At 41.2% G+C, this 26,648-nt stretch overlaps 2 protein-coding genes across 5 annotated transcripts in view; both read right to left on the bottom strand.

Moving 5' to 3' along the window:
• The window catches only part of ddr2a (discoidin domain receptor tyrosine kinase 2a), a 32,275-nt gene extending 21,511 nt beyond the window's left edge, over positions 1-10,764 (bottom strand). For both annotated transcript variants that reach the window (XM_008407285.3, XM_008407286.3), the window contains exon 1: positions 10,174-10,764. The gene's annotated coding sequence lies outside the window, so the exon portion shown is untranslated. The remainder of the gene's footprint in view (positions 1-10,173) is intronic.
• A 1,586-nt stretch (positions 10,765-12,350) lies between these two features.
• Positions 12,351-26,397, bottom strand: uap1 (UDP-N-acetylglucosamine pyrophosphorylase 1). Of its 3 annotated transcripts, XM_008407282.2 has the most exons (11): positions 26,249-26,397; positions 25,177-25,483; positions 23,042-23,246; positions 22,402-22,577; positions 22,119-22,291; positions 18,174-18,367; positions 17,946-18,086; positions 15,134-15,322; positions 14,879-14,920; positions 13,034-13,100; positions 12,351-12,941 (listed from the first exon to the last, which is right to left on the bottom strand). In XM_008407282.2, the coding sequence occupies exons 2-11, from the start codon at positions 25,457-25,459 to the stop codon at positions 12,849-12,851; spliced, it is 1,563 nt and encodes a 520-aa protein (XP_008405504.1). In that variant the 5' UTR covers positions 25,460-25,483; positions 26,249-26,397; the 3' UTR covers positions 12,351-12,848. The 3 variants fall into 3 exon arrangements, with proteins under 3 accessions (XP_008405504.1, XP_008405505.1, XP_081462618.1); XM_008407283.2 differs by lacking the exon at positions 14,879-14,920; XM_081606492.1 differs by lacking the exons at positions 12,351-12,941; positions 13,034-13,100; positions 14,879-14,920; positions 15,134-15,322 and adding an exon at positions 15,428-17,613.
• Positions 26,398-26,648: the final 251 nt, after the last annotated feature.

The following is a 26,648-nucleotide window of genomic DNA, read 5'->3' as shown; positions in this document are numbered from 1 at the left end:
TGACCAAAGCTTGTGACGTTACGACCGCAAACTCCAATGTGTTTCATTAGGATTTGTGAAGTGAGAAAAACGTGAGGCATAAAAAAATGGTTTTCAGTATAAAGTTTTATGTGGATAAATATCGGAAAACTCGATGCGCCTGTTTTCGGCAGCCTGAGTCAATAGATTAAAGGAAAACAGTTTGCTTCGTTTACAGCTGTTGTAAGTTTAGGACGTTTTCTCTGCAACATGTGTTGCCCATTCTTCTCTGAAAAATATCTGAAGCTCAGTCAGACAGAGCTTCCGTCAGCGTTCACGTTTTGCCACTGAGTCGCACGTGAATTTCGGTCGGGACTTTGACGGGACCACTCTGACATGTAAATGTCACTGCCTGAACTTTTGTCAACATTCAAGCTCTGATTGTGTGTTCAGCGGCAGAGATCCAAACGGAGGTAAGGCCCTTAAAACTTTAAAGATTTTCTTCCAGTTGTTGCTCTACAATAATCTCCATCAATCCTCCTGTCAACTTTGAACAGCTCCTCACAGCATGACGCTGCCACCACCATGTTTCAGTGTGAGGTTGTTGAGCACAGGAAAACGTACATCTTTTCTGAGGCGAGCATCTTCCTCCTCGTTGGCACTACTCCTTCTCTGGCTCCTGCCAACATGTTGTCAGATTTGTGGAGTTTACACCGATATTAATCCAACCTGAGCTGTGAATCTCTGTAGCTCCTCCAGAGTAACCGTGCTTATCCCGACTGCTTCCTGCCAGTTGAGGTGGGAAGCTGTATCTTTGTAGGTTTGCTGTCACGCCGTACTCCTTTGGACTGAATTGTTTAAACATTTTCCAGATGAACTGATCAGTGCTTAATGAAATTTTCAAAACTCGGGATAAACAACTTTGTTTTTTCAGTGATATTTGCTCCGTAGCCTTAACAGAGGAATCAGATTATTACTGACGACAACTTTAGTAAGATAATCGCGCTGGATTTTATTCAGAAGTGTCAAAGTAAATTGGGCTGAACATTAAAGCAAGTTTATTTATTTATTTTTTTGAAACCATAACTTTTTTTCCTTCCACTTAACAATTATATGCTAAGTAGTTTTTTGTCTACATAAAATTCCAATAAACTCTGTGGATTGCGGTAGTGTTGTGACAAAATGTGGAAAAGTGCAAAAGTTCTGTGGAGGGAAAAAAACTTTAGGCCTCGTAAAAATATTCTATCTATTACAAGATCAATGTTATTGAAACATAGCGGTAGTTCCATTGATCATCTTCTGTTTGTCATCTGACATTTTGGTTATTACATGTTGTAGATAACTAGAAAGATGTTGAGTGGTGCTTAGAAGTACGAGAGCTGCAACAGAGGCCGTTCTCATATTTGCACATAAACTTCATAGATCTCGAGTTCTTCCGATCTAAAGCGCCTCAGCAGACCACAGAACATTTCAGAGAAGTGACTTTTTGCTGAAATAAATGGTTTAATAATGGAAATAATATCTCCTTCCAGGAACAGTGTGCTTGATAGCTGACCCCCATAGCTGCCAGCTAGGATATTAATATGACTGGAAAAATCAGAGCTTAAACTCAGAGAAACGGTGTGACTGGAAGTGAAGCTGCAACGGGAGTAACACAGATTGAACACATTCATTTACTGAAGGTGGCGCTTTAAAAATTTCACTTGGACAATAAATTATGAGAAAAAGAATATTTTGTCATGACCTCTTCTGTCCTCACTGGACCTCCCAAAAGTATTGCTAGGATCATTTCAGCCCTTTTTTCTCTACTGATGGAAAATACTGCTGGAATGTTTTAAACTCTGATCTATTGTTTTTCAAGGCTGCTGCTCATACACACCTCTCCCTCTGGGTTACATATGAGAAAATAAACCACTGACACCTTTAGGAGCTTTCAGAACATGGCCAGACAAATAAACCGGAGCAGAATGAGAGTAAAGCAACCAAAACATACCCCTCTCCCCTTTAATGTCATATACTGTGTCAGACAAATTTCAGTTTGTACTGGGGATCATTTTTCATCAAACACTCATTTAAGAGTCCCTGTAAAAATAAAATAAAAGAAGTTAAATCTTTACGGAGAAGAGGAAGACTGAATGGATCAATAAAGAAGAGATGGAAAAGAACATTTCTTCACCGGTGTGTGTGTGTGTGTGCTTGCAGAAAGTTTGTTCGAAAAGAACACTGGTTGAGTTTCAGATTTTGTTCCTGCAGGACCTCACAAAGGAGCTCTGGCTTTATGCAGTGTCATCTTTGCAGTGAGGAGTCCAACTGGATCTGTCAAAAAATATTACTGCTTCAATTACTGTAACCATTAGATAGTGGGCATACCTAAAGCAAAGCACAGTTAAAAGAAAAGCTGACACTTGTAATGGACTTTTAATGCAACTTTAAGAGCAGCTTTGCATTAAAAGTGTCATAAACATTCATGAAGACTCCTTCATGCTTATGACAGTGTCATGTCAGTCTTGTGCACATCCCTTTAATAAAGTTTAATCAAAATTTCCTACCTTTTCTCTCTTTTGTTACACGTACAAGTTTGGGGTGTACAAACACGTGCTTTCACAAAGGTCCAAATGTCATTTGTATCCTGAGTGTTACAACTTTGTATTATGTGGGAAAAGTGAAATTTTTTTGCTTATTTCTGGGATTTGTCACTTCAATAACTAAAGAAAAACCCAAAATACGACAGTGATTCTGAGAAAATAGCCGCTTCAAAACTAATACGAAAGTTTCAAGATTAAATTACACACAAGTTCACTGTATTTACAAAGTAGCAAAAGTGTAAAAAGCCCAGGGTCTGTTATTACGCTTGCAAGGCGACGTATGTACACGAAGCATGGAGCATACGCAGTGAAACAGACGACTGTGGGATTGCGGTGGCAGCCGTGTTCTCAGCAAAGATCAGAAATGAGGACAAAAGCGTCCTCCCTCCGGCTGATGTTTGTAAATGTGGAGCCAGTGGGAGCTGCTGCACGCCCTTTCACATTCACCACAATCCGTGATGCATCAGCTTCCCACCTTAGAATAACATCTGTGCGCAGATGCAGTCCGAGATATCCTGGGCTAAAGTATCGGATCACAGCAGCATCAACTCTGACCGTTTCTCATGGAGCTCTTCCTTCGGACACCAATCTCTAGCAGATTATCATGAACGCCAGGTAGAACGGACATGTGAAGAGTCTATCCGAGATCCATCCATCCATCCATCCATCCATCCATCCATCCATCCATCCATCCATCCATCCATCCATCCATCCATCCATCCATCCATCCATCCATCCATCCATCCATCCATCCATCCATCCATCCATCCATCCATCCATCCATCCATCCATCCATCCATCCATCCATCCATCCATCCATCCATCCATCCATCCATCCATCCATCCATCCATTTTTTTTACACCATTGTCCCTTGGTGGGGTCGGGAGGTCTATCAGAGATATTTCTATAAATGCAGATACTTTCAAATGTGAATTTCTGTGGGTTGATGTGGGGAGTGGGGAGAGGGGGAGTTCTGTTCTCTAAAAACATCAGGTCCCTGCAGACACGTTCAGGAAGTGGTGAAAGACAGAAACTCCCCTCACTTACCCACAGGCCTGCCAGAAAGCAGGGAATAAGCATGCACACTCTGTACCTTCATGTTGGACTCATCCAAATTTGATGAGGTTTCACATTTGGACTGCTTGCTGGAATCACTGTCCGGACCCGAGTATCAGAGCTCACACCAACCTCCCCGGAGCTCCACTGCAAACACAGCCAATGCATTCGCAGAGAGCTCAGTCTGGAGTTTTAATGCAGAGCGTTCATCAAAGCCGTGTTACTGTGATGCCTGTACAGATAAAAATGACTTTCTCAGGAGTGATAAGAGAGCAGAAGCGGCACACTAGCCGGGTCCTGCAGCCTGGGAAAGCCTGCAAAGTCAACACACAGGTTTACTTAGCTTTACTCCCTACCTCTGTGTTTTTTTTTTTTCCTTTCTTCTTCTTCGCATGCACACGCAAACATATTCAGGGGTTTTACATGAGGCTTTGCAGGGAGAGGAAATTACAGAGGCTGAGAGAGCAGCGTGTGAAGTCGACCATCAGTCCACCACGAACTGGTATGGGTCAGCAGATACCGGGAGACGGGCAAAAGAGGAGAGATTACAACACAGGATCATAATTTATGTTAATCCATTAAATTGCACATAGTTGGAAAATTTGCACCAAATCCAAATGGCAACAAGATAGTTTCAGTTCCAAATTAGGCATAAAATATTGGATTCTGGACTATTTTCCCTTGTATCTGTATAACCATTTCTCTCAATTAATGTTGATTTTCTCTCTGGGAATGAAACCCATTAACACTTGAAGCCAAAATACATACATATCACTGCCTAAAATAACACAACACTAAAATAACGCAATACTAAAATAATACAATAAGGTATGGTGTTTCTCCTTTTTCCAACAAATGTAACAAGTTATTTTTGGCCAAAAACAGCAAATTTAATCTCCTGTGATCAAAGGAAATGTCTCCTGAAAAATGAAGACATTTGCCTCTGATTTTCAGACTGGAAACAGATTTCTCTTTTATGTTGCTTTTGAAGTAATGGCTTCTTCCTTACCGAGTGGTCGTTCAGCTTGTGTCGCTAAGTACGGACAATGACTGTCACTAACCTCCTTCAGTCAACATCTTCATATCTTTTTTTTTGTTGTTATTTTTTATTTTTTTTTTTGCTTTTTGTTCTGAGGTTGATGCACTGAAACTCTTCCCAGAAACCTGTGCCGGCTGGATATTCCCATAAGGTTTATATACCATGTCATTGCTTGAAGAGATGGACCTTGAATCTTGATGACGAAGCTTGTGGAGGTCCACGTTTCTCTTCGCAATATCTGCGTTGGTCTCTTTTGACTCCTTTAATGACGTGCGTTTGAGATGTTACCGTCACACACGCCCGAGGCTGTGGCTCAAGTTCACTCAAATGTTGCAAAATACCCTGTGAAACGCTTTCATAGGTAATATGTGGTTTACCCAAATCGTTTATGCGCATGGCAATTAATGCTTATGGGGAGGAAAAGAGGGCTGCATGTAAACTTCTGGTTTTTAAGTGTGTGTTTCCTTTAAGGTTTTTTTTTAACGGTTCCTATAAACATCAGCACGCATTCACCCTATTTTTATACCTGTTTAGGAAGCCTGATAATTCAGAGCACACGTTTCTGCCCATGAGTATTACTGTGGACTGTCAGTGTCGTCGTTGTTATGCAGTCTGCTTGTGCGCTCTGCACCGAAACCCCTCACATGTGCTTCCTATTAAATCCTCTCAGTCCTACCTTAAGGCTGCAATAAAGCATCACCCGTTTCATTTTTACGGGAAAAGGATGAAATATGAACCACATTTCCCAATCAGACCCAGGTGGAGCCATGTAAACATAACGTTAGTTACACTCTCTGGGCGGTGCAATGGGGTCTCGTGGCAAAAATCAGTGTCTGTCAGGCCTTTTTATTTACCCTCTCTGAGTTTTTCAAATTTGATTTTTATAGCGTGTCTTTTGTTTCAAGATTTATTTTGAAGACGTCGGGTTGCCTGAGGACGTTAGCTGCTTAAACCAGAGCACAGGCGGGCGCTGAAGGCTGCCAGCTGATATTCAGAAGACTCGAGGGAGACAGAAAACGAGAAACTGTACACCCACCAGCTCGGCTCACCTGTAAAAATGCCCGGAAAAGCCAAACTCAATCCTGTAAAACCCAGCAAATTAATCTCACAAAGACTCAAAGTGTTCAGCGTCAGAACCGTCCCAAGACGGAGGTTGTGTTTGTTATGTAAGGAGAGGAGGCTGAAATCTTTCTCTGGAGATTCATTTTGATGGAATTTCCAGGCTCAAACATTTTACAGTTACACTTTCAGATTGAGAAAAACACAAACCGACGCCAAGAAACCCCCTCTTTTTTTTCCATCTCTTCTGTCAAGATACACTTCTCTCTTCTGCACTTAGCTTAATTTTTCAATTTTCCCCCCCCCATTTTTACATCATTCTGCTAAGACTCTACCCTGGTGTGTAAGGACATACTCTAAAGAGTCACATCTATTGTTGACATAGTTCACAGTTTTAGAAACATTTCTGGGTTTTTTGCCTACATTATATTGTATCTTTTCTATTTAGCAGTGATGATTTTCTTTCATTTTCAAAATCTTTGCTTTTTAGATAATCTAAAACTGCCTATTAAATATCAAAGAATGTATGTTCACCCTTTATTTGATATTAATTTTTAAGTTGCATGTTCTATGATACAATTTTTTTTTCATCTTACAAAGGAGAGTAATGTTGAATGGATATTAATGGATGAAATGTGGAGGAGTCATCTGCCGGTGAGGCAGGAAACAACTATTCCACTGCTTTTTGTTGCTAATATGAAATAATCTAAGGAAGACAGGATAGATTATTTATAACTGCAGGTACATCGGTAGCATGAAAACCTGAATGTAGGCAACAGCTTTAGTTTTAGTTTTTCCGTCATCGCCATGGCAAACTGTTTCAATCCAAGCTGGGTGCACGAGATGTTCTGGCAGGAAACATGTTTCAATCCGCTCGATAGGATAGAGATGTACCCAGATGCTGATGTGAATACCTGACCTAAAGCCCAAAGCCCAAGAGGTGGCTATACCGCCTCCTATTGGCCAGTAAAGCAGTTGGTCACCATAGAGACCATGGATGCTGGCTAGTGGAGGACAATGCTGAACAAGGAGCCATATTGGCTACTTTGTTAGCTTTCTGTCTGTGAAGAAAGATACTTAATGCTTCATCACTATAAATTTTGTTTTATTGTATATTTTTATTTTATCCTCCATCAAAAGTTAACTTCTTGTTACCTGTGAACAGGGCATTGGTTCACATGTGATAACGTATGTCACAGAACACATGCGTTTTCTGTAGCATTGTAAGGTCATCAATGTAAAGGAGAAGAGGACTAAAAGTTTCCAAGAACAAACTCTTTCAGGTTTACAAAGAAAATATCCATTGAGCCCTGCGGATGAAAATGGCTGAATATTGGCTGCAACATTAAGACGAGAATTTCATTGCATCAGTAGTTTAAGTTAGTGGTGACGAGGGGGATGCTTTTTTTTCTGCTCATTTTGAGACCCGTAGTGCCCATCATTTCAACATCCCAACACAATGTGTCCATCTTCTTAAGACTAACTCAAACTGGTTTCTTGAACTTTGCTCCATCGGCTTCCACAGTCACCACTTCTCAAAACAACACTTTGAGGTGTATTTTAGACTCACAATGTCGAAGTGCAGCCATCAAATCTTCAGCTGCCACCGCGGATCTTCCAACACCTTGTTCCAACTGTGCAACGGAAAACCAAGGCGCCTCTTATGGTTTAAGTAGGTCCAACTCGATACAAGCAAAGCGCATCTAGTAAATAGATCCGGCGATGAATATCCCCGATAAATCTATTCAATCACAACCTAAAATCTAATTTCTTGTGGCTGCTCGCTGTAAAAATTGCTCTCTTCAAACCACTGCTTACAGCCCATAATCAAAGGAAGGCAAACTGAGAGACAGTAAGGTGGAGTAAGGTGGAGCCAGGCAACAAGCATCAAACAGACAAACAAAAACCCAGTGCCACGTGTAAACAGGACAGGGAGAATGAAACACAAAGGCCACATGTACAAACAGACGAAGACACAGTCGGTAACTAGTGTGAGTTATGGATGACTTAGATTACAATGACCTTTTTCATATATTTAGTCTCACAGTCATTTGTGTGCACAGATTAAACCTGTAACATATGAGAGAACTGATTACAGTAGGGAATCAAACATCTTGTGCAACCTGAGCTGAATCTCTTCACGGAGGTTAAACAAAACTCGCCAAACTCAAACCTGGAATAATTACAAAACACCCTTCAGACTACATGTAACTCTATCCATCTCAACGTCGCTGATGAGTGTGATTACGGTACGGGCCAAATAAGGTCAAAGTGCAAACAAAAACACTGCAGTATTTTAGGCTCGATGTTTTTTTTGAAAATGTCACTATTTATACCAAATTACAAGCCAGAGAGCAGCTGGCTCTCTGCTGCCAGAAGGATTGATTTGAGAATGCTCTCAATCAGACAGACGTCCGTGTTGAGTTACAGCCGAGCTGTGGTGCAGCGTTTTGAATGTGGGGGTGAAATTGCAGCCTTTGCTGTGCGTGATTAGGGCTTACATGAGAGGATGTCAGTCAGCCACCAGGCCGTGGAGGGATGGGATGGCTGGTTAAAATAACAGACACATCACGATAACACCATCAAAAAAACATTGTTCCTTTAAATTCAACCCATCGGTGTGGTTTCTGGGTACATCCACCTATCTGTCACGAACAGGAGTCCTTTAACTTAGCTTTCACTAAAAACCTTTTTATTTTATCTGTCATCGTGAAGAAAGAGGGTAAATAAGAACAAAGATGCACGAATCAGAAAGGCTTAAATAACTAGTTTCGACAGATAAAGACATTCTGGGATTAATTTGTGGTTAAGTCCTTAAATTAAATCTGTTGATGAAACAAACCATATTGATCAGGCCGTTGAGAAGATTTCTAGAGGCTCAGGACTATGTTTCAAATTTTATCCAATTTGCTAACGTTTGCCTGTGATGTATGTAATTCGCCAGTTTGATGCTACGCATCCCTGGGAGAAGCGCCGATTCCAAAGTTAATCTAACATTTGTAATCGTGGCCAACACGGACTGAACAGATTCCTTCACTTCCTCCTTTGCTGGTGCTAAAATTACAGATGAACTACGACTCCAAAACAGCAAATAAAAAGAAATAAAAAATCAACGTCATCGTTCACAACTTCTCCTTCTGTTCCCTGATTGGTCCGGTCAAAAATCAACAGGAGACAATCCAAGTGAAGGGGAGAAAGCCCGGGCCGTGCTCTAAGCGAGAATGTTTTTCGCACATGAAGGCAATAGTCAGGCTACCATTGTGCTGTAGGGACGTGCTTCTTCAGGACACAGAGACAGAGAGGCTGGTCATAGTAGGAAAACCTGCACAAGCTGCAGAATGGCAGTGACAGAGCCAGAGGTTTGGCAGAGCTACAACATAATGGTTCAGATCGACGTGTATTCGTGTGCTACAATGGCTCTCGGTGATTAGGCGAAAAAAAAATGTCTAGAAGTCTGTGATAGATAAATCAACTGGGGAAAAAAGCAGCAAACAGTTAAAAGCAGGATGCTTTTAATTTTCTGCCAACCGCTGGTCAGATTGGACTAACTTCTGCATCCACTGCGCTGGAGTCGGATGCACGCAGGCAGCAGGGCAAACTCTTCAGCTCGACTTTCCTGCAACAATATCTCCATTGATCATTGGTCTGCTGTTGACTCTGCAGCTCACCGAGCGACGCAGGTCAAATGTCAAAGCCGTGAGCTCATGCAAATCCAGGACTCTGGGCAGCAAAAGAGTCCTCTGTTTGGACGTCTTTTAGCCACATACCACAGGAGGATACCCGCATACCTGCCGTGTGTAAGCGCCCACAGCACACCAGCCAACACAAAGGCAGGAGCAAAGAGCTTCAACTGACCACAGGGAACTTTATGAGATTCTATGGAACTATTGTTGAAAGTGTTGAACTAAATTTCACAAAAAAACAACAAACAAACAAACAAAACACATTCAAGCCACAGAAAAGCAGCATAAATATTTCCAGGCTTGACACTTTGAGATTTTATTTGAAACACAAAGAATTTTATATTAGCTCTCTGGAGGGTTGGTCATTGATGTCATTGTTGTTCACAAAAGAAAGAAACTTTAATGTGTTTTCAGAGTAAAAAAAATAAATTAGGATTTGATGAGGACTGCACCCAAGAGAACATTTTTGTTTTTACTTTGGTCAAATAATAAAAGAGAAAAACTGAGAGCAGGAATGAGCATAAATCACATTTGCGACAACCATAACAAAGTGAAACCGTATGCAACGGCTTCTGTGGAAAGCATCTGGAGTAGATGAGTTTCTGCAACGCTTTCTCGTTTACTGAAAAGGTTCAGACGCATCAGCTGCCCCAGACTAAAAAAAATGCATCAATCAAATCTTAAAGTTGTCATGGGGGCTTCAGTGAGGCTGATACACAATGTGAAGTTTCAAGCGGCAGAGAAAACGACAAATCTTGCAAAAATGAAAACCAACAATTTGAGGCTACTTACTTTTGTCTTTCTTTGTCTTCAGACCATTTGCTCAAAGATTGGTTTAGTTTATTCCAGTAGGAGCGTGGCGGCTGGATGTTTCGGTCCTCCGTCGTCCAGTTGTCAGCTGCCTTCAGCAGGACTCACTCGGCTGATGTAAGACGCCTCTGCACTGTGGAAAAAAAGAAAAAAAGAAAAGAACCAGAGGAGGGAGAGAGAGGGAGTGAGGCAGAGAGAGAAGGAAAAAAAACCCTCACATTCTGTGGATTCCTGGGAATGTGCCAAAGTCCCAGAATTCCACACATATGGTTTCAATTAAGGCTGAAGCCAAGTCTCAATCAAAAAGCTCTCGTCCACCTGAAAAGAGGCTTTCTTTTGACAAGCAGAGACTGAAGCAACTTTAATAGAAAGTAACGTGTGCGCTTTAATCACTTCATTCACTGCCTTGTGTAGAAACAGGACTGAGTCCAGGCATGGGTTTCAGTTTGACAAATACAGAAAAAGAAAGATGTGAGTCAACGCATCAGGCAGGAGTCCCTTATTGACATTTTACAACTTCTGCAGCTGGTTTGTCCGGATATATTTAGATAAACCTTAACTATCTGATATGGAATGATATGAAATTTTTTTTTTTTTTTTTTTACAATATTCTGCTAATTTTGACTTGCAAAGCTGTTTTATGATGACAACGTCATTCTAGGGTGTGGTAGAGTAACTCCAGAGGCAGGTAGGAATTTATAAAAGCAGAAGGATTTGATTTTATTGCCCTCTGTAGAGATTTTCACCAGTTCCAGAAATGGGGCTGGTTGAAAATGTTAGTTTGTCATAATTTTACCAATGTCAATTCCCTGACAACTAAGGATTATCAACTCATTCATAGGTAAAACTGCAGTTAAACATTTTTCAAAAACCTAAATATTAAGCTTAGTTGGGTTTTATTGAAGCAGCTGTAAGTAGCTCTAGAGCACCCGGATTCCCACGTACCGAGATAAATATCGTTAAACATTGTTTTTAAAAGGTTAAGCTACTTTAAAATACACCCTGAGCAGCAATGGAGTAATTCTAAAATATTTAACGTGGCTTCAAATTTAAAACTGAAATTCATCTTAAATTTAAATAGATAAATTATTTATGAAAAATTGCCCTAATTGGGGAATTATCTTTTGAAGGGTATATAATACTTGAAGGGCTGCACAGTGGCGCAGTTGGTAGAGCTGTTGCCTTGCAGCAAGAAAATTCTGGGTTTGATTCCCAGCCCCGGTCTTACTGCATGGAGTTGCATGCTCTCCCTGTGCATGCGTGGGTTTTCTCCGGGTACTCCGGCTTCCTCCCACAGTCCAAAAACATGACTGTCAGGTTAATTGGTCTGTCTTGTCCCTAGGTGTGTGTGTGCATGGTTGTCTGTCCTGTCTGCCTCTGTCTGTCCTGTCTGTCTCTGTGTGCCCTGTGACAGACAGGCGACCTGTCCAGGGTGACCCCACATCTCGCCCGGAACGTTAGCTGGAGATAAGCCCCAGCACCCCTCCCGACCCCACTGAGGGACAACGGTGTAAAGAAAATGGATGGATGGATAATACTTGGAAAAAAAATGCGGCTTGGGAAGTTGAACTAACTACTCAGAACACTATTTGAGAGACAACTGACTGGTTTGTAAAGAAGAGTCATTTATTTTCTTTCACGCTATGAAAAATGACAGAAGTGATTAGCTGTTGTCGCTAGCTTCTTGTAGGGAGTGAATGTTGCAAGCTAATAACTCTATGCAATGAAATCTACTAGGTTTTATGTACTGCTTGATGTACGCAAGTGATCGACTTAGCTCAGTAACTTTGAAGGACTTGAATATTTATGCAATCACTTAAGTTAAAATGTTTTATTTTTGCAGAAAACCCTTTTCACTTTGGGATTTGTTGATTGTGACTGATTTGCAAAAGCAGTAAAAAGTGTAAATCCTCCCTGGGTGTGAATACCTTTTCTAGCCACTGTTGTATCTGCATTACTTTCTCCAGTAGATCTTGAAAATCAAACAAACTCTAGATATTGATTAGTGATTATAGGAACTATGATGCAATGAAAACACTCTGCAGTCATAACATGAAATGCATATTCCAATGTTGTGCAAATTGAGAGTTTATAAAGAAATATTGACAAAACAACTTGGTTTCCACGTAGAAAGTGCATTTAGTAAAAGATAGAAGCCATTGTATCCATCTAATCTTTAATGATTACACAACTAAAAGAAGCAGATATTATAAATACCCCCCACATCCCGATCCATGTATCCTCATGACATGTACTGATTACTTCATCTCAGCCTATTCTTGTACAAAAATTACAAGTTAAATAGATGGTAAAGTCCACCTAAACAGCATTCATCAGGACGTATAAAAATAAGTCTCATAAGCAAAATAAATAGATGCACTTGCCGAATGCATCGTCCAGACAACAAGGATTTCATTCATAATTTCACAATCTATTCAAGTGCTCTATGAAAGAAAGGTAAAGTATGGCGTCAGCATACAAACAGAAAAGACTGCGTACTTCATTAGCCTCATTCACTTTAGACAGTTTCAAGAAGCTCTCTGGGAGACGATTGTTATTGCACGGCGATGGCATCACAGTTTCTCCAAACAAACTCAGGAAAACAAAAAGCATGAGGTGATCTTTGGGTTGTTTTCCCGTGTCTCTCCTCGGTTGGATTAAACGCCGTTCTTCACCAGCTCGTGGACGCCGCGCTCGTCGATCATCAGGGTCGCCTGAAACTCTTGTCCCTTCACCAACTTCTCGAGACCCTTTAAAAAAAAGAAAAAAAAAGTGGAAAACATTGTCGAGGAGAGATTTTGGGACAACACCTGGATTTTCTGTTAAACTCTCCTGGCCTCACCTCTCCCGCGTAGGAGACCAGCGGAGAGATCTCGCATTTGATCGGAAGGTCGGTTCCGTCCTTGAGGCTGCGTCGGAGAAAGGAGCGTTTTCAGAGGAAGGAGAAAAACAGAAGCGGAACGAGAGACCTTCTTGTGAAAGACAGAGGGACGGTAGCTTAGAGAAGCGGCAGTAAATCCTGAAAAACAGCTGGGCTTTTACTAAGGCTTGTGATTAGAGATCAAAGGTAGATAATCAGACGTTCATCGCAACCAGTGATTAGTCCTCTGACCCGTAACACACATCCTCCAGAAGCAAACAGATGAGTGCCTGGCAATGTCTCCACCCAGTGCTTCTGAAATACTGGGGGCACTTCACACAAACCCTCACTCATCATGCCCGCTTCAGGGCAATTATTCCAGACAACAATCACAGTTCCCCACATCTGGAGTCAGAGGTTGAGCTGCAAGAGAAGGTGAATGACTAAAAGAGAAGCATTAGGAGCCTTAAACACATTCGTGACTCCAATGAATGTCAAAGAGGCACATGCTTGTGTTTTCACAGTGCCTATAAAAAGCATTCAACTCCCTGGATGTTTTTATCCTCTTTATTGCTTCTACAAATGAGTCATGATTGACAAAATATGTCTTTTTTTGATAAGATTAGGGGGAAAAAACTCTAGAAAATAAAATATTTAATCTAAAACAATTGCATTGACGTCATATGTTTTTTTTTTTCAAATTTGGTTTATCAAACAAGGCAGACTTTGTTGATCAGGACTGATTTGTAGAAGCAATAAAGAGGGTAAAAACATCAAAGGGGGTGAAAACCTTTTTAGGCTCTATATGTCTGAGCAAGCCAGTGAAGTTAAAACAAGCAGAAAACAGACAAGCCTGTAATGATCTTATAAACAAATCAGCAGGTTCAGGTTTGACAGACAGGAGGAGTGGCTCCCATTACCCAGCATGCAACAGGTGCGTACGTCCTTTACGCACGCAAGGGTCTTAGCGCAGGCCTTCAGAGGATAAATCATCTGCCATCAGATCAATATGACAGAATACCAGCCTCTACAAAACTAAAGTAAATCCTTCATAACAACTGATACGGTCCCTTTAAGTATTCACACCTCTTAAACCTTTTCGTTTTCACATGTGCTAAATAATCCAGCCTCAATCCTCAATGTATGTTATTGGGATTTTTTTTGTGATGGTTCAACATAAAGTAGCACATGGCTGTGAAGTGGAATAAAAATGATGAATTGTGTTAGAAATTTCACGGTAAATCTAAATCCCAAAAGAGTGGAGTACATTTGCAATTACCTCCAATGAGTGAATTATTTGTAGAGCTACCTTTTATAGGAATTATAGCTGCAGGATTTCTTTAGGCGGCACGACTCTGCTGGGTTTGCACATGTTGGAGACATAAATGTACGTCTATTCTCCAAATTGTTCCCCAACAAACACCTAACGCCTTGTTGACTCTTTAAAGTTACCCAGGATTTTATTTAGGGGTATAACGTTAAAGGGGTCTGAATAAAAATACAAAATATTCTCAGTACTCGTATTTTAGAAACTATGCACTGTTTACACTTTACAATCATGAGCTACTTTGTGCAAGAAATAAAAAAGAATCACAATAAAATACATTTTTTGTAGTTTAACAATATGTAAAAAAAAAAAAAAAAAGTCCAAGAGGTACAAGTACTTCTGCAAGGAACAAAGATAAAAAGACAAAAAAAAAAGTTACTCATCAGTGGAAATGAAGGAAGTTGATATAAAGAATCAAAAGTGTTAACATCTGAGCGAGAGAGGATAAAAGAAGCCAAAATCCCGTCACCATGCACTCAGGACAGCAGGGGAATAGTTACTTTCTGTTGCCATCATCTGTGACACTGCCCGCTGCTCCGTCTCTGGAAACATTGTACGGGACACGCAGGTGCAACACCGAGCATGAGAGAAGGGGAAGGGGGAGAGAGTGTGAAGCTAAAAACAACAAGATGTCGAAACACACAAAACACATCCAGTCCGGTGCGCAGAGTTAGAGTGTCGGGAAGGCGGGAACGACCAGGAAGAGCCCGCTTTGGTGTTCATGCCACGCTCTGTGATGCTCCACGGCTGCTTACCTGGGTATGGCGGGCACGCGTCTGCCGTTCTCGTCGATGAAGTGGCCCCCGGCGTTCAGGACCCAGCGGTGGTGCAGGGACATGAGGGCGTGTCGGGCTGTGGTGGGCGTGTCCTTCCCGTCCTGGGTGTCCGCGTTCTTCAGCGGGGAGAACTCGTCCTCCCGCAGAACCTCGTACACCACAAACGTCCTTTTTTGGGAGAACACGGCGTCACTTCAGCGCGCAAGCACAACAGGGAAGCAGCAGGGCACAGCTGGAAAAGACTGGGAGGACTTTTATTCAACAGCTCTGAACCCAAGGGATGAAAATTATTAAGTTTTTTTGTGTTTTTTCCGATGATTGTTTGGGAATAGTTGAATATTTCGTCGGTTGTACCACTAGATGATTGGAGTCAGTTATTATGTTTTAGGTAGTGCTGGTATGAATGTTCATTTGCTCATTTATAAGAAATTGATGGTTTGCACAAGTATTCCTACCCTTTGAATCCTGTCACATGTTCTAATATTTACGCCACAAACAACAAAATAACCAATTTACTTCATAATTGCGAAATGCAAAGAGACAGACTGGTGCTTTCCGAGCTTTTTAGCATGAGCACATCATCCGAGTCATTACTTTGTGGACTATAGATCTTTATTGCATTTCTCTACCAGCTTTCCGCACTTAAAGACAGAACGTTTTGGCCATTCTCTTTGGAAAGATGGCTCAAGCTCAGTCAAACTGGATGGAGAGCATCTGTGAACAGCAACTTTTAAGGCTAACCACAAATTCCCATTTTAAAATTAAGTCTGTACTTTCACTGGGCCATTCCTCTAATAGAGGAACATGCTTTGATCTCGTCCAAAGTCTAAAGTTTTTGTCACGCAGACCAAAAAAAAAAAACGTTGAAAGAGCTTTTGGGCAACAAAATTTGGTTTTTGCTTTTAATTAAAAAAATTAAATAAAAGTGATTCCCAAATTAAGAAAATATAAATGAAACTACAAATCTGGCAGATTTTTTGCCAAAATGGCATCTGTAATATAAAGCCAAAACATGCATTTTGCATGTTTACCTTATTGAAAGAGATAGATATGACGTCCTGTGTTTTCGAGGTAAATGTTTTCAATTTTCTTGATATAAAAATGTTTTGTCCATTCTCAACAACAAGCATGGGGATTTGTTACTCTTGCAAAATTCTTGCTATATTTATCCAATTTTAATGAATAAATGCACCAAATGTTCTTTTGGGTAAAACTCAGAGTGTTTGTGGTCCTATTTACTAGAAGAGTAAATTAAAAGCTAATATCATAAACAATAAAGCCAAATACTTAGCATTGTACCCAACATTTTCCATTTCAAGATGTTTTTGATTTGTCTGCATTGTTTTTGAAAGGGTGTCGATCTGCTGTATTGGCTTACACACGAATAGCCGAGTTTGTAACCCTTTCTTCCTAAAACCAACCAACTGAATCTCTGACTGGATGTTTGCTTGTCCTGCTGGAGGATAAATCTCTGCGCCAGTCTCAAGCTTTTTTACTGTTTCCAACAGGTTTTCTTTCATCTGCCCACCAACTCTGATCATATATACTGAGAACAAATTGCAAACATGACAACCCTCTTCACTAAAATGGATGATTTTAAATAAGAGTTAATAACACGGGATTCATTTAGAGGCGTCAGGAAAAAGAAAAGCGGGTGAATACCAATGCTAGAAATGTCAAACGTTTCATATTTCTATTTGTGAAATATTGTTTAAAAATCCTTCCAGTTCACAAGTATGTGCTACATCTTGGTGGTCTACTATATAAAACCTCGTTAAAATACGTTGAGGTTTGTGGCTGTAATGTAACAGAATGATAAAAAATTGTTGTTTACGAGGCACCGTAGCATTGTGCAACAGTGAGGATCATCAAAGCATCTGGTCAGTTTGATGCAGAAAATTTTGTTTGCCGTCAAAGACCGAGACCCAAAAAACAAATGCGGATGTGCGCAAATTGCTACAAGCAGAACGCAGCGTGAAAAATGTGCATGAAAGGATGTTTTAGAAGCTCAAGTCCTGATTTCCTCAATTGTACGCTTCAAAATTTGTTTTGCGTTTCTCCTGTTTAACCCAGTACTTATGATCGACAGGTTTTCATGAACATCTTGAAGTAAACATTCACATCTAGAGTGTTTCCATATCATTTCATATGAGTGTAAAGACATGTGGGCATCATAGGCTCACTGCTCTAAAACACAACAGAAAAGGACAATGGACGCAGCTACACTTCATGCTGTGAGGATCTGAGAGGAACCATAATTCAACAGGCATTTTCAGAAATGTGGCAGCGAGGAGAACTGACGCATCTGGATTCTACTAAAACTGTCAGGGTGCCAGTCCGGGCCCGACTCCGAACCGTCCTCAGAGCGGCGACGCAATCGTTCCTCATCTGTTTTCATTTTGAAACACAGAGCATCTGTCTGCTGCTCATTCCCCGTCAGTCAATCACTGCTGCCGTTACTGTAATTAAATGTAAATTTTGATTAGCAGTCGGATGACTCAGAGCTGATGTCATGAAACATTTTGAAAGAGGAGGAACGAGCAAACAGCTCGTAAACCTTCGTCCTCCTCCTTCAAAGAGTTTGGCAGACTTGGCCTGCTGGATCAGACTTTGGAGAAATGTCACAGCTGAGGGTGAAGGATATGGTTGGGGACTGGAAAGGAAAAAAAAGAGGGGGATGGTTCCTGCATGCAGGAGGAGAGTTAAAACTTTGTCTAGGAGACCCGTATGTGCCACCTCTCAACTAGCGCACACATTAGTCACCATCTGAAGAAACTCGGCTGCTACTCACTTTGCAAACTGGAAGATGTCGAAAACAAACTTTTCCATTTTAATCCCGTTCGGTTTCTCCGGTTTGATGAGCTGACCGTGAACGTCCACAAACGGGATCTTCTTCTGGGCAACGTGGTGCTGCAGCTGGGGCTCATATTTCCTGGTAATACATAAAAGATTCTGCATTCAGATGTCATTCTTGGTGGAGCACATTAAAGGCGTTCGGGTTGAACAGGAGGAATCTTACTGCACAACGTCTCGCAGGAAAGAGAAGCTGAAGAAGTGGTTGGCCACGTTTCCCGCGTTGAACATCAGGCGGCCGTCCGAGCTGCGCTTCTCAGCCGTCGCCAGGGTGATCTCGCTGTACTCCACCACCTGGTAACGCCCGTCCACCTTACAGACTACGCCCACGGCCTCGGTCGGATTGGTTTTCTCCACCACCTGAAAGCGTAGGCAGATATTTATATGTGCAAACAAGCCCTGGAATCCACGCAACCCGTCAATGGGAGAGTCAACGAGAAGCTGCAGAAGACTTGAAGCTGGAGTGGAGGAGGTTCAACGTCCAGCGTGACATCAACCCCAAACCTGCAGCCAGAGTTGCACTGGGGTGGTTTGGATCAAAAAAAAAAAAACAGTGTTAGAATGATCAAGTCTGCCACCAACCTCTACATACAGTTGAGAATCTGTGGGAAGACTTTCACGTTCACACGTGTTCTCCATCCCGTCCGACTGAGTCTGAACTATTTTGCGAAGAAAATATAAAACTTTCAGGCTCCAGATGTGTAAAGCTGGTAGAAAGATCGGCCAACACACTTGTGGTTGTATCTGCAGCAAACGGATGCATGAATAAAAACCACGTTTCATATTTCTCTTTCTCTTCACGATTGTGAATTACTTTGTGCTGCTCCACTACATGCTTCTAGTTCACTCATGGTGACAGACTGACCGCTACCAGATTTCCTTCCTGCCCACAGCATCACCATTCATGTCAACTCTTTGAAGATATGAGTTACAGCAACATTTAATTTCCTTTTGGGGACAGATGAAGCTGTTTTTTTAATTGAATCCCAATAGAATGCACTGAAGTTTGTGGTTGTAACAAATTGTGAAAGAGTTCAAATAGTATGAATACTTAATAAACCATCCAGAAAATAAAAGATCTTGTGGTTGAACACTGCAAACAACAAAATCTTATCAAGTAGTTTAGCTAGTTTCTAGTGTAGATGTCTTAGTACACTTTAAATATGACCAAACTAATTTACAATTAACTCTTCAGTAAGATATAAGAGCTTGTCTTAAGTCAGTAATTCTTGAATTTCGATATAAAGTACCAGCTCCACTGGCTAATTATTTCACTTGTACCAAAACATGTTTCCAATATTGTGAGAATCTGTCAGTGGAATTAATTGTTTTTGTCAATACTCAAGAATTACTGACTTAGAACAAGCTCTTATATCTCGCTGAAAAGTTACTTATTAATTAGTTTGGTCGTATTTAAAGTGTACCAAGATATGTGCGCTAGAAAATACAGAAAAATACCTGGTAGGATTTTGTGATTTTGCAGTAAAATAGGTGTGAAAAGATTCAGAAAGTGACAGCAGCGGGCTCGTTTGTTTAGCTTTGCTCAAATAATCAGCGCAGTTCACCTTTTTTAGCTCCATCTGCTCTAAATGAAGACAGACCTCCCTTCACCCTAAAGTTGGTTGCTAATGACAGAGTCTAGTTATGATGAGGGGGTTGTTGAACGGGGGCTGGGGGGATGAGAAGCCACATAAAACGTTAGAGGCTCCCAGTAATTTACGATGGGAGAGACTCTGGCTTGATGCAGTTCTTCCATCTCTGCTCCACCACATTCAACAGATCACCATCTGACGCTCAGCTGCATCTTCAGATGCATTTTAACATTTCACCCGATCATCCTGATGATTGCAACTAAGGTGTAACTCCAAGTCTAGAAAGAGTCTGACGGTTCAGCCAAACTCTCGATGGCTTTCACAATAAATGACGAGCATAAACTGATGTGGAAACAGTGGAAACAAAAGCAGTCATAAGATACAGAAGAAAGGAAGTGATGTTGACACTGAGTTTTGATGTGGTCACCATTCTATGTCCTCGTTATTAACTACATTCATCATCTGGTATTACCCAAGCCTCTGCTCCACCAATGTTCATTTCTTCACATAGCAATAAGTTGGCTTGTCTCTAAAAAGCTCAATAAAGTTACGTTCAACGTTTGTCTCTCCGTACATCGTTGATCGCCTTCATGTTTTTTCTTTTCCTTTGAAATCTAAAATGGCAGCTCATAGATGCCTTTCTACTTTATCCATCCATCTATTTTCTTATACCCTTATCCCACTGGGGCCGGGAGGGGTCCTGGTGCTTCTGTCCAGCAGTCAACGGGCGAGAGGCGGGGTCACCCTGGACAGGTCACCAGGCCATCACAGGCCAACACAGAGATAAACAGGACAAACGCCTTCCTTTTTTTGATTAATTTATCTATTTAGTGTTTAATATGGTGAGTCAAAGTACCTGTTATAGATCCTGATATCACAGAGGTTTGTCAAAAATTGAACTCGCCAGCTGTTCTTTAGCACAAATGCCATACAGGATCACACACTAATCACAGTCTGATTGGAAAGTCTCATTAAAGTAATGACCAGCCCAGACCCAAGGGTCTGATATTTGATTGACATGCAATATTTACAACCCCATCCACCTTTGTAGGCATCCCTCAAAAGTTGCATTTATTTTACGGTTTCGCACGGATCTTTGAATGCAGTGGTACGATCTCGCAAACCATAACTTTCGGAAAATCCATCCTGGACATCAAGCAACTTGAGGACAGATAGAGATGATAATAAAAAAAGAAATCTGCACCAAACTGTGCTCCAGGATGACTGTAAATATTCAGAAGTTGCAGAACTCAACAAGAACCAGGCACTTTGGTCTAGGGTTGAGCTTTTCAGCAACAAACACTTAGGAGGGGTTGGCCTGAAACAAAAGATCAATTTGTGGGTAACCACAAATACCCACTGTCTAGCACATCAGACGATTTGTGATTCTCTGGTGCTGCTCGTCTTCCTTTTATGCTTTTTCAGTAAAAAAAAAAAAAGATTTTATTGGGATGTGCCATTCCTCTTAACTGTTCCTTTAACGCTCAGAAAAAGAAAAAAAAAAGTTATATATCTCACGTAATCTCAATGACAGAGAAGGAAAAAGTTTCCTGAAAAGCTGAAAGAAATTCAGAAGAAAAACGAGGTCAGCAGCTCCACCCGGTGGTGAGTTACTGAAGGTGCAGCGAGCACACCACACCTTTAATTACACATTGTTCCTCTGAAAGATATGAAGAGCATGTGTCCTTATTGGCACCGACTGGAAAAACTGGACAGACGGATCGGAATGGAGCAGACTCGACTGCTGACATGCTTTGCTCTCTCGTCACGTCCAACACTCACACAGGTTATTAGCAGCACTGAGTGGTCATTAATTATCCTTGAGCTCTTGTGTTGTATGTCAGATACATTCTTGTCTCATGAATATGAGATAAAGACACTTTATGAGAGGAGGAAGAAAACAGGTTCGCTGCTGCGTCAGCTGAAGTAAGTTTGCTTTTAATAAACCATGCGATACGGAGATGCTTTTTTCTCCATAAATAAGTAATGGAGCACAAGCATAAGGATGCTGTTCATATTTTAAGTCCTGAACGTCTCTGCAACACATCCACCAATTCTGACGAGAAAGTTTCATATTTGCTTCTGTTTCTCCATTGTTGAACACATGTAATTTCTGATTTGTCAAAGAAAGGCTTGTTCTCTGTTTGAGGTGTATGAACGAGCTCTTCAGCATTCTTTTATTTAATGATTTCACTGGAATATGAACACGGGACAAAATAATCTGGAGCTACAAAACAAGGCAGATCATTAGCTGTGGGATTTGTGAAATAAACTCAAGCCAGTGAGAGGACCTTGGGCTTTGTTCGGCTGCAGATTTTACACGCATGAACTCAGCTCTATAACATCCTGCAGTCAAACCTATAAAGTTTATAATGTACATTTCAATACATGTAAAAGGCAGGCGTTAAGTCTCATAAACCTCGTTTTATAAATCATTCATGCAGGCCCCTGTAAAAGTCTATGGATAAAAACCCACATCATGCCTTGCATATTTCTACTTCTCAAACTCTTTGACCGACCTTAGCGCCGCAGTCCGCTCCCTTCTGCACACAAAACCCAATGAAGGTGGGATCGGCCACTTTGACCAGGATGTTGTCGACGCAGTACACATGAATGAACTCGACTCCCCTCCGCTGCATGTCGTCCAGGATTCCCTGGTTCCCAAGAGCTCTGTAAAGACCCCCGTTTCCATCTGAAACGCAACCACACAAAATGGCTTTGAAGAAAATGCTCATAAGCAAAAACGCCCGTCCAGTCAGATCGATTATTAATCTTGTAGTCACCAATTGTCTTTGGACCTACCAGGAGCCATGGAAAGCTTCCCCTTGCTCTCCAGGATGATCTTCCCATTGTAGTCCATTGCTGGCAGCATGCCCTGCTGGAAGAAGATTACATTGTCCTTGTCTAAACCAAAGTATTTATGCTTTGAGAAGAAGTCCTTGGTGGATTCCATCGTCCTGCCGCTGGTCATGATGTACCTGAAGGCAGCACAGAAAGAAAATAAGACTCGGTTATTTGGGTTACACCGGCAGGTACGTTGAGAAAAATAAAGAGGGCGGAGAGAAGCCATGTTTTTTTAACATGAACTGAAGACACTGCACACTAGAAAGCAATGCAAGAAGCTTTTTTCCCCCCCTTTACAAAAGTGAATGACAAATATCAGATTTCAAAGATTTAAAATTAATAACCTCTTTCTATTACCATTTTCCCTTTTCAGACAGTAAACTACCCTTGGATCTGCTGTCCAGGGAGATAATCCTATTCCAGCTTCCTTGATCGAGTTTCCTTCCTCGCCTACAGTGATCTGACCCAGTTATTCATCATGCAAACATAACTGGGACTCATTTACAAAAAGGACAGGTGGCTGTTTGCTAGACTTAGTCTGTCTATTTATCTTAGGATAAGAAAAGAAAAAAAACGTGTCTTAGAGCCAGAGTCTCACCAGGGAACACAGCATTTGACTGTTGTCTTTTGCTCCGCCAGCTGCTGCAGCTTCAAAATGCGCTCTGCTTGAATCTGAAAGAGAGTTTTGTGGGATGGCAGCCCGACGTCGTACATGCCTTTGGGGTAAGAGAACCCAAGTCTGGTTCCCTGACCCCCCGCCAGCAGTAAGACAGCCACTTTACTCTGAGCGATGCAGTCCAGACCTGAGGGGGAACCAGAGCACAACAGTTTGAGTCTTTGCATGAAAAGAGCCAAAGAATCTTGACTAAAATGTTTGACCATTCTTCTTTGCAAGCTCAAGCTGAGTGAGATTAGATGGAGATCAACTGGGAATATTACATTTATCTCCGTAAGCGTCGACGTTTAAACGTTGCCAACTATTCTCAATTGGACTAATAACGGACAATCCCGACGTTAATGAAAACATAACGTTCATTTTTGTTGTTTTTTTCTTGGAACACCTCCATTAGACCAGATTTTGCGATTACTTCCATTTTCAGATCATGAGATGCTTAAAGCTTTGAAAACTGTTTTAGAACCTAACGGCCTTAAATATTTGCCCAGGTTGACCTCTGACCCATCTGCTGTTTTCCTTGGTCTTTATGATGCCGTTTGTTCTTAAATGTTCTCAAATAAACCTCCGACTCCTTCACAGAACAGCAGGATTTACACTGAAAACAGATGGATCCACTAGATTTTAATAAGGCATGTCACAGTAACGTAGGCAAAAATAAAAATGCTAGTATCACTCTTCATATATATATTACCGAACATTTTTTAAAAGGTGGTTTATCCTTTTATTTCCACTTTACAAATGTCCACAACTCTTTTGGTTAATCACTCTAAATCTTAAAAAGATGCACTGAAACTTGTAGTTGTAATATGGCAAAGTGTGGAGAGGTGTAAATACTTTTGCACAGCCTTGCTTCATTTATAATCTCTTCCATTCCAACTCTCTAATCTTCTTGGATGCCTTCAGAGCAACTGAATTGTCTTTGCAGGGAAATCTTACATAAATCATTATAAACTTAACTAAACATCCATAAAGTTTACCATTAACCATCAGTTGTAAATAAACTCTGAACATGTGATGTCATAGGCAGGATGTGAACATTGAACTCCTACATAGAAACTTTCAAATATATTTAGAAAAAAAGGAAACAAAAACGTATTTGACCCGACACAGCAGGTTTATCTCGCGTTTACTACCAGCTACGTGACAAAATGGTCAACGATATTTCTAGTGGCTGGTGCCAAGGGAGAAGTTTTACACCACGTATTGGGAGGGTCAGCTAGACTTTGACTGCTCTCCCAACATATGAAGAGTCCTGCACGCACGCACGCACGCACGCACGCACGCACGCACGCACACACACACACACCACACCCTGCACACACAAATGTGGTCCCGACATGGTGAGATGACTTCATGAATAAGGGTCAAGAGAGGCAAACCCAGTGACGACAGCCCCAAATCAGAACCAGATGTTTTCTGCCCAATCACATCTCCTGTTACTATAGGCCACGGAAATAAAAGAAATAAATCCAAGTGATTCATTAGGTGATCAAATCGCCTCGGCAATGCAGGAATTGCACAAAGAGTCACATTAAGAACCCAATTACTCAGATTTTGGAAAACCCCTCAGAAGCAACACTGGGGCGAAGTTGAGTCCGTAACAGCATACGGTGAGTAACTGGCTGGTTTTCCTGCTGCTCGGGGACGGCTTTGGCAAATAGATGCACTGGAATGGTTTCTTGTGTGAATCTGGAAGTGGGTTCTCTAAACTTTTCTCAAGTAAGAGATCAGAAAAAGCACCAACCCACATCCATCTCAGTTCATCTGGGCTGCCTTGTGATGCTTTAATCTCATTAAGCTTCCCAGAGTTATACCAGTAAATTGGTTCCCTGAATCACTGGGCAATGACCTAAAAGAAACTGGATTTCAGCCTCTTATCTGGTAGCAGAAAGTGGAGACAATAATCTTTGATTTTGCTACTACAACATAATAAAGACAAGAAACAATAATAAAACCTTTTCCTGCTTCCTTACTGTCTATTGAACAATAAAGACTCAATGATACACCTTAGGAGGAGGGGCGGGAGGTAGTCCTACGAAACTCCTGGCTGAGCTCACCTTTGGCCTCCCAGTCTTTCAGACTCTCCCTGTCCCTCGTCACACTCCCTAGCACCTCCCGGGGCACCGGCTCCATGCGTTCGTCCATCTTCTCGTGTTTGGTGCTGCTGGACGTCTCCATGGCCCTCTTGAAGAATCCGTTGATCTCCAGGAAGTCTATCCCCTGAAGATCCTGGAAAAGTTCCTGCTGGTCTTTGGGGCTCAGCTCCTTCCAGAACTGGAAGAGGTGAGACTGGCCCGCCTCAGCCAACTTCTGCACAAGTCCACTGGTGTTTGGGTCCATGATCAGTAATGATTTGGATGAACTCTGCCAAAGCAAAAAACAACAAAAACATGTATATTTGAGTTGTTGTTGTTGTGACTTCCAATCAGACAACCACTGGACTAAATTGTATTTCAAGAGGAGATCTAAATCCATTTAACTCCAAGTCTAACTGGGGTTTTAAGAAGGAAACAAAATAGAGGTTAAGTTACAATAAGATGAACTGACAGAACTGGCGACACCTCAACATCCAGCAATTAATTTTTCAAGTGAAACAATTACTTAAATGATTGCCATTGTTCGTCTGAGCCCACACCCACAATAGGCAGCCTTTTTTTTGAGAATGGAATACTCTCTTTACTAGAGACTAATGGAAATATGATGCTGGGGAGATGATGTTGCAATGTTCCATGCACATTTAGATCTTTTATTTGATAACTGAAATCATAATGCTAATACATATGACTTGACTCCTAAAACTTTAAACACTTGACGTTTCTTGGAGTAAGGTTCTGTCTCAAATGCCAAGTTGAGGCTTTACAAACACACAGGAAGGATGCCTCGTACGAGACATAGCAAAGAAACTAAATACAAACAGGACTGGCTTTATGAAGCTCTATTATGTACATTAATTGTACTAATTTCTTAAACGTCATTTATCAACCTGCCTTAACAACAGCACAGACATGCGAGTGTTAGGACACGGGTGCCGATCACATTTATATTAGCTGCTAATCCATCGACTGCAGGCGAAAATAACAGTTTTGCTTAAATATAACAGAAGAAAAATAAAAACAAACAAACTCTCACCTCTCTCACAGACTCTCGTTGACGTTAAGAGCATTAATATCATCGGTTGTGTGGTTCCTGTCTTACAACGCTTAGTTATGACGCCTCCCACCGATCCACGCCTCCAGCTACGTCACGTATAACGTGGCAAAAGCGTGAAGTGTGTTGCCTTCAAGTGCTCCTCGTAAATTTAACAATCGTGAGAAGACTGAAAGATGCGTGAACCAAACTGCTGAAATTTTAGTGTTCTTGTTTTTATTGTTGTTGTCCTATTTCAATTATTTAGAAATCAAACAAATTCTAACATTAGACAATAACCTGAGTAAATACACAAATTGTCTTAAAATTGTGGTTTTATTTATTTAAAAAAAAATAGAATAGAATAGAATAGAATAGAATAGAATAGAATAGAATAGAATAG

Source organism: Poecilia reticulata, chromosome 4 (assembly GCF_904066995.2).
Source record: "Poecilia reticulata chromosome 4, P_reticulata-male-v2, whole genome shotgun sequence".
NCBI classification, from domain to species: Eukaryota; Metazoa; Chordata; class Actinopteri; order Cyprinodontiformes; family Poeciliidae; genus Poecilia; species Poecilia reticulata.
This window is presented reverse-complemented; position numbering and strand designations above follow the sequence as displayed.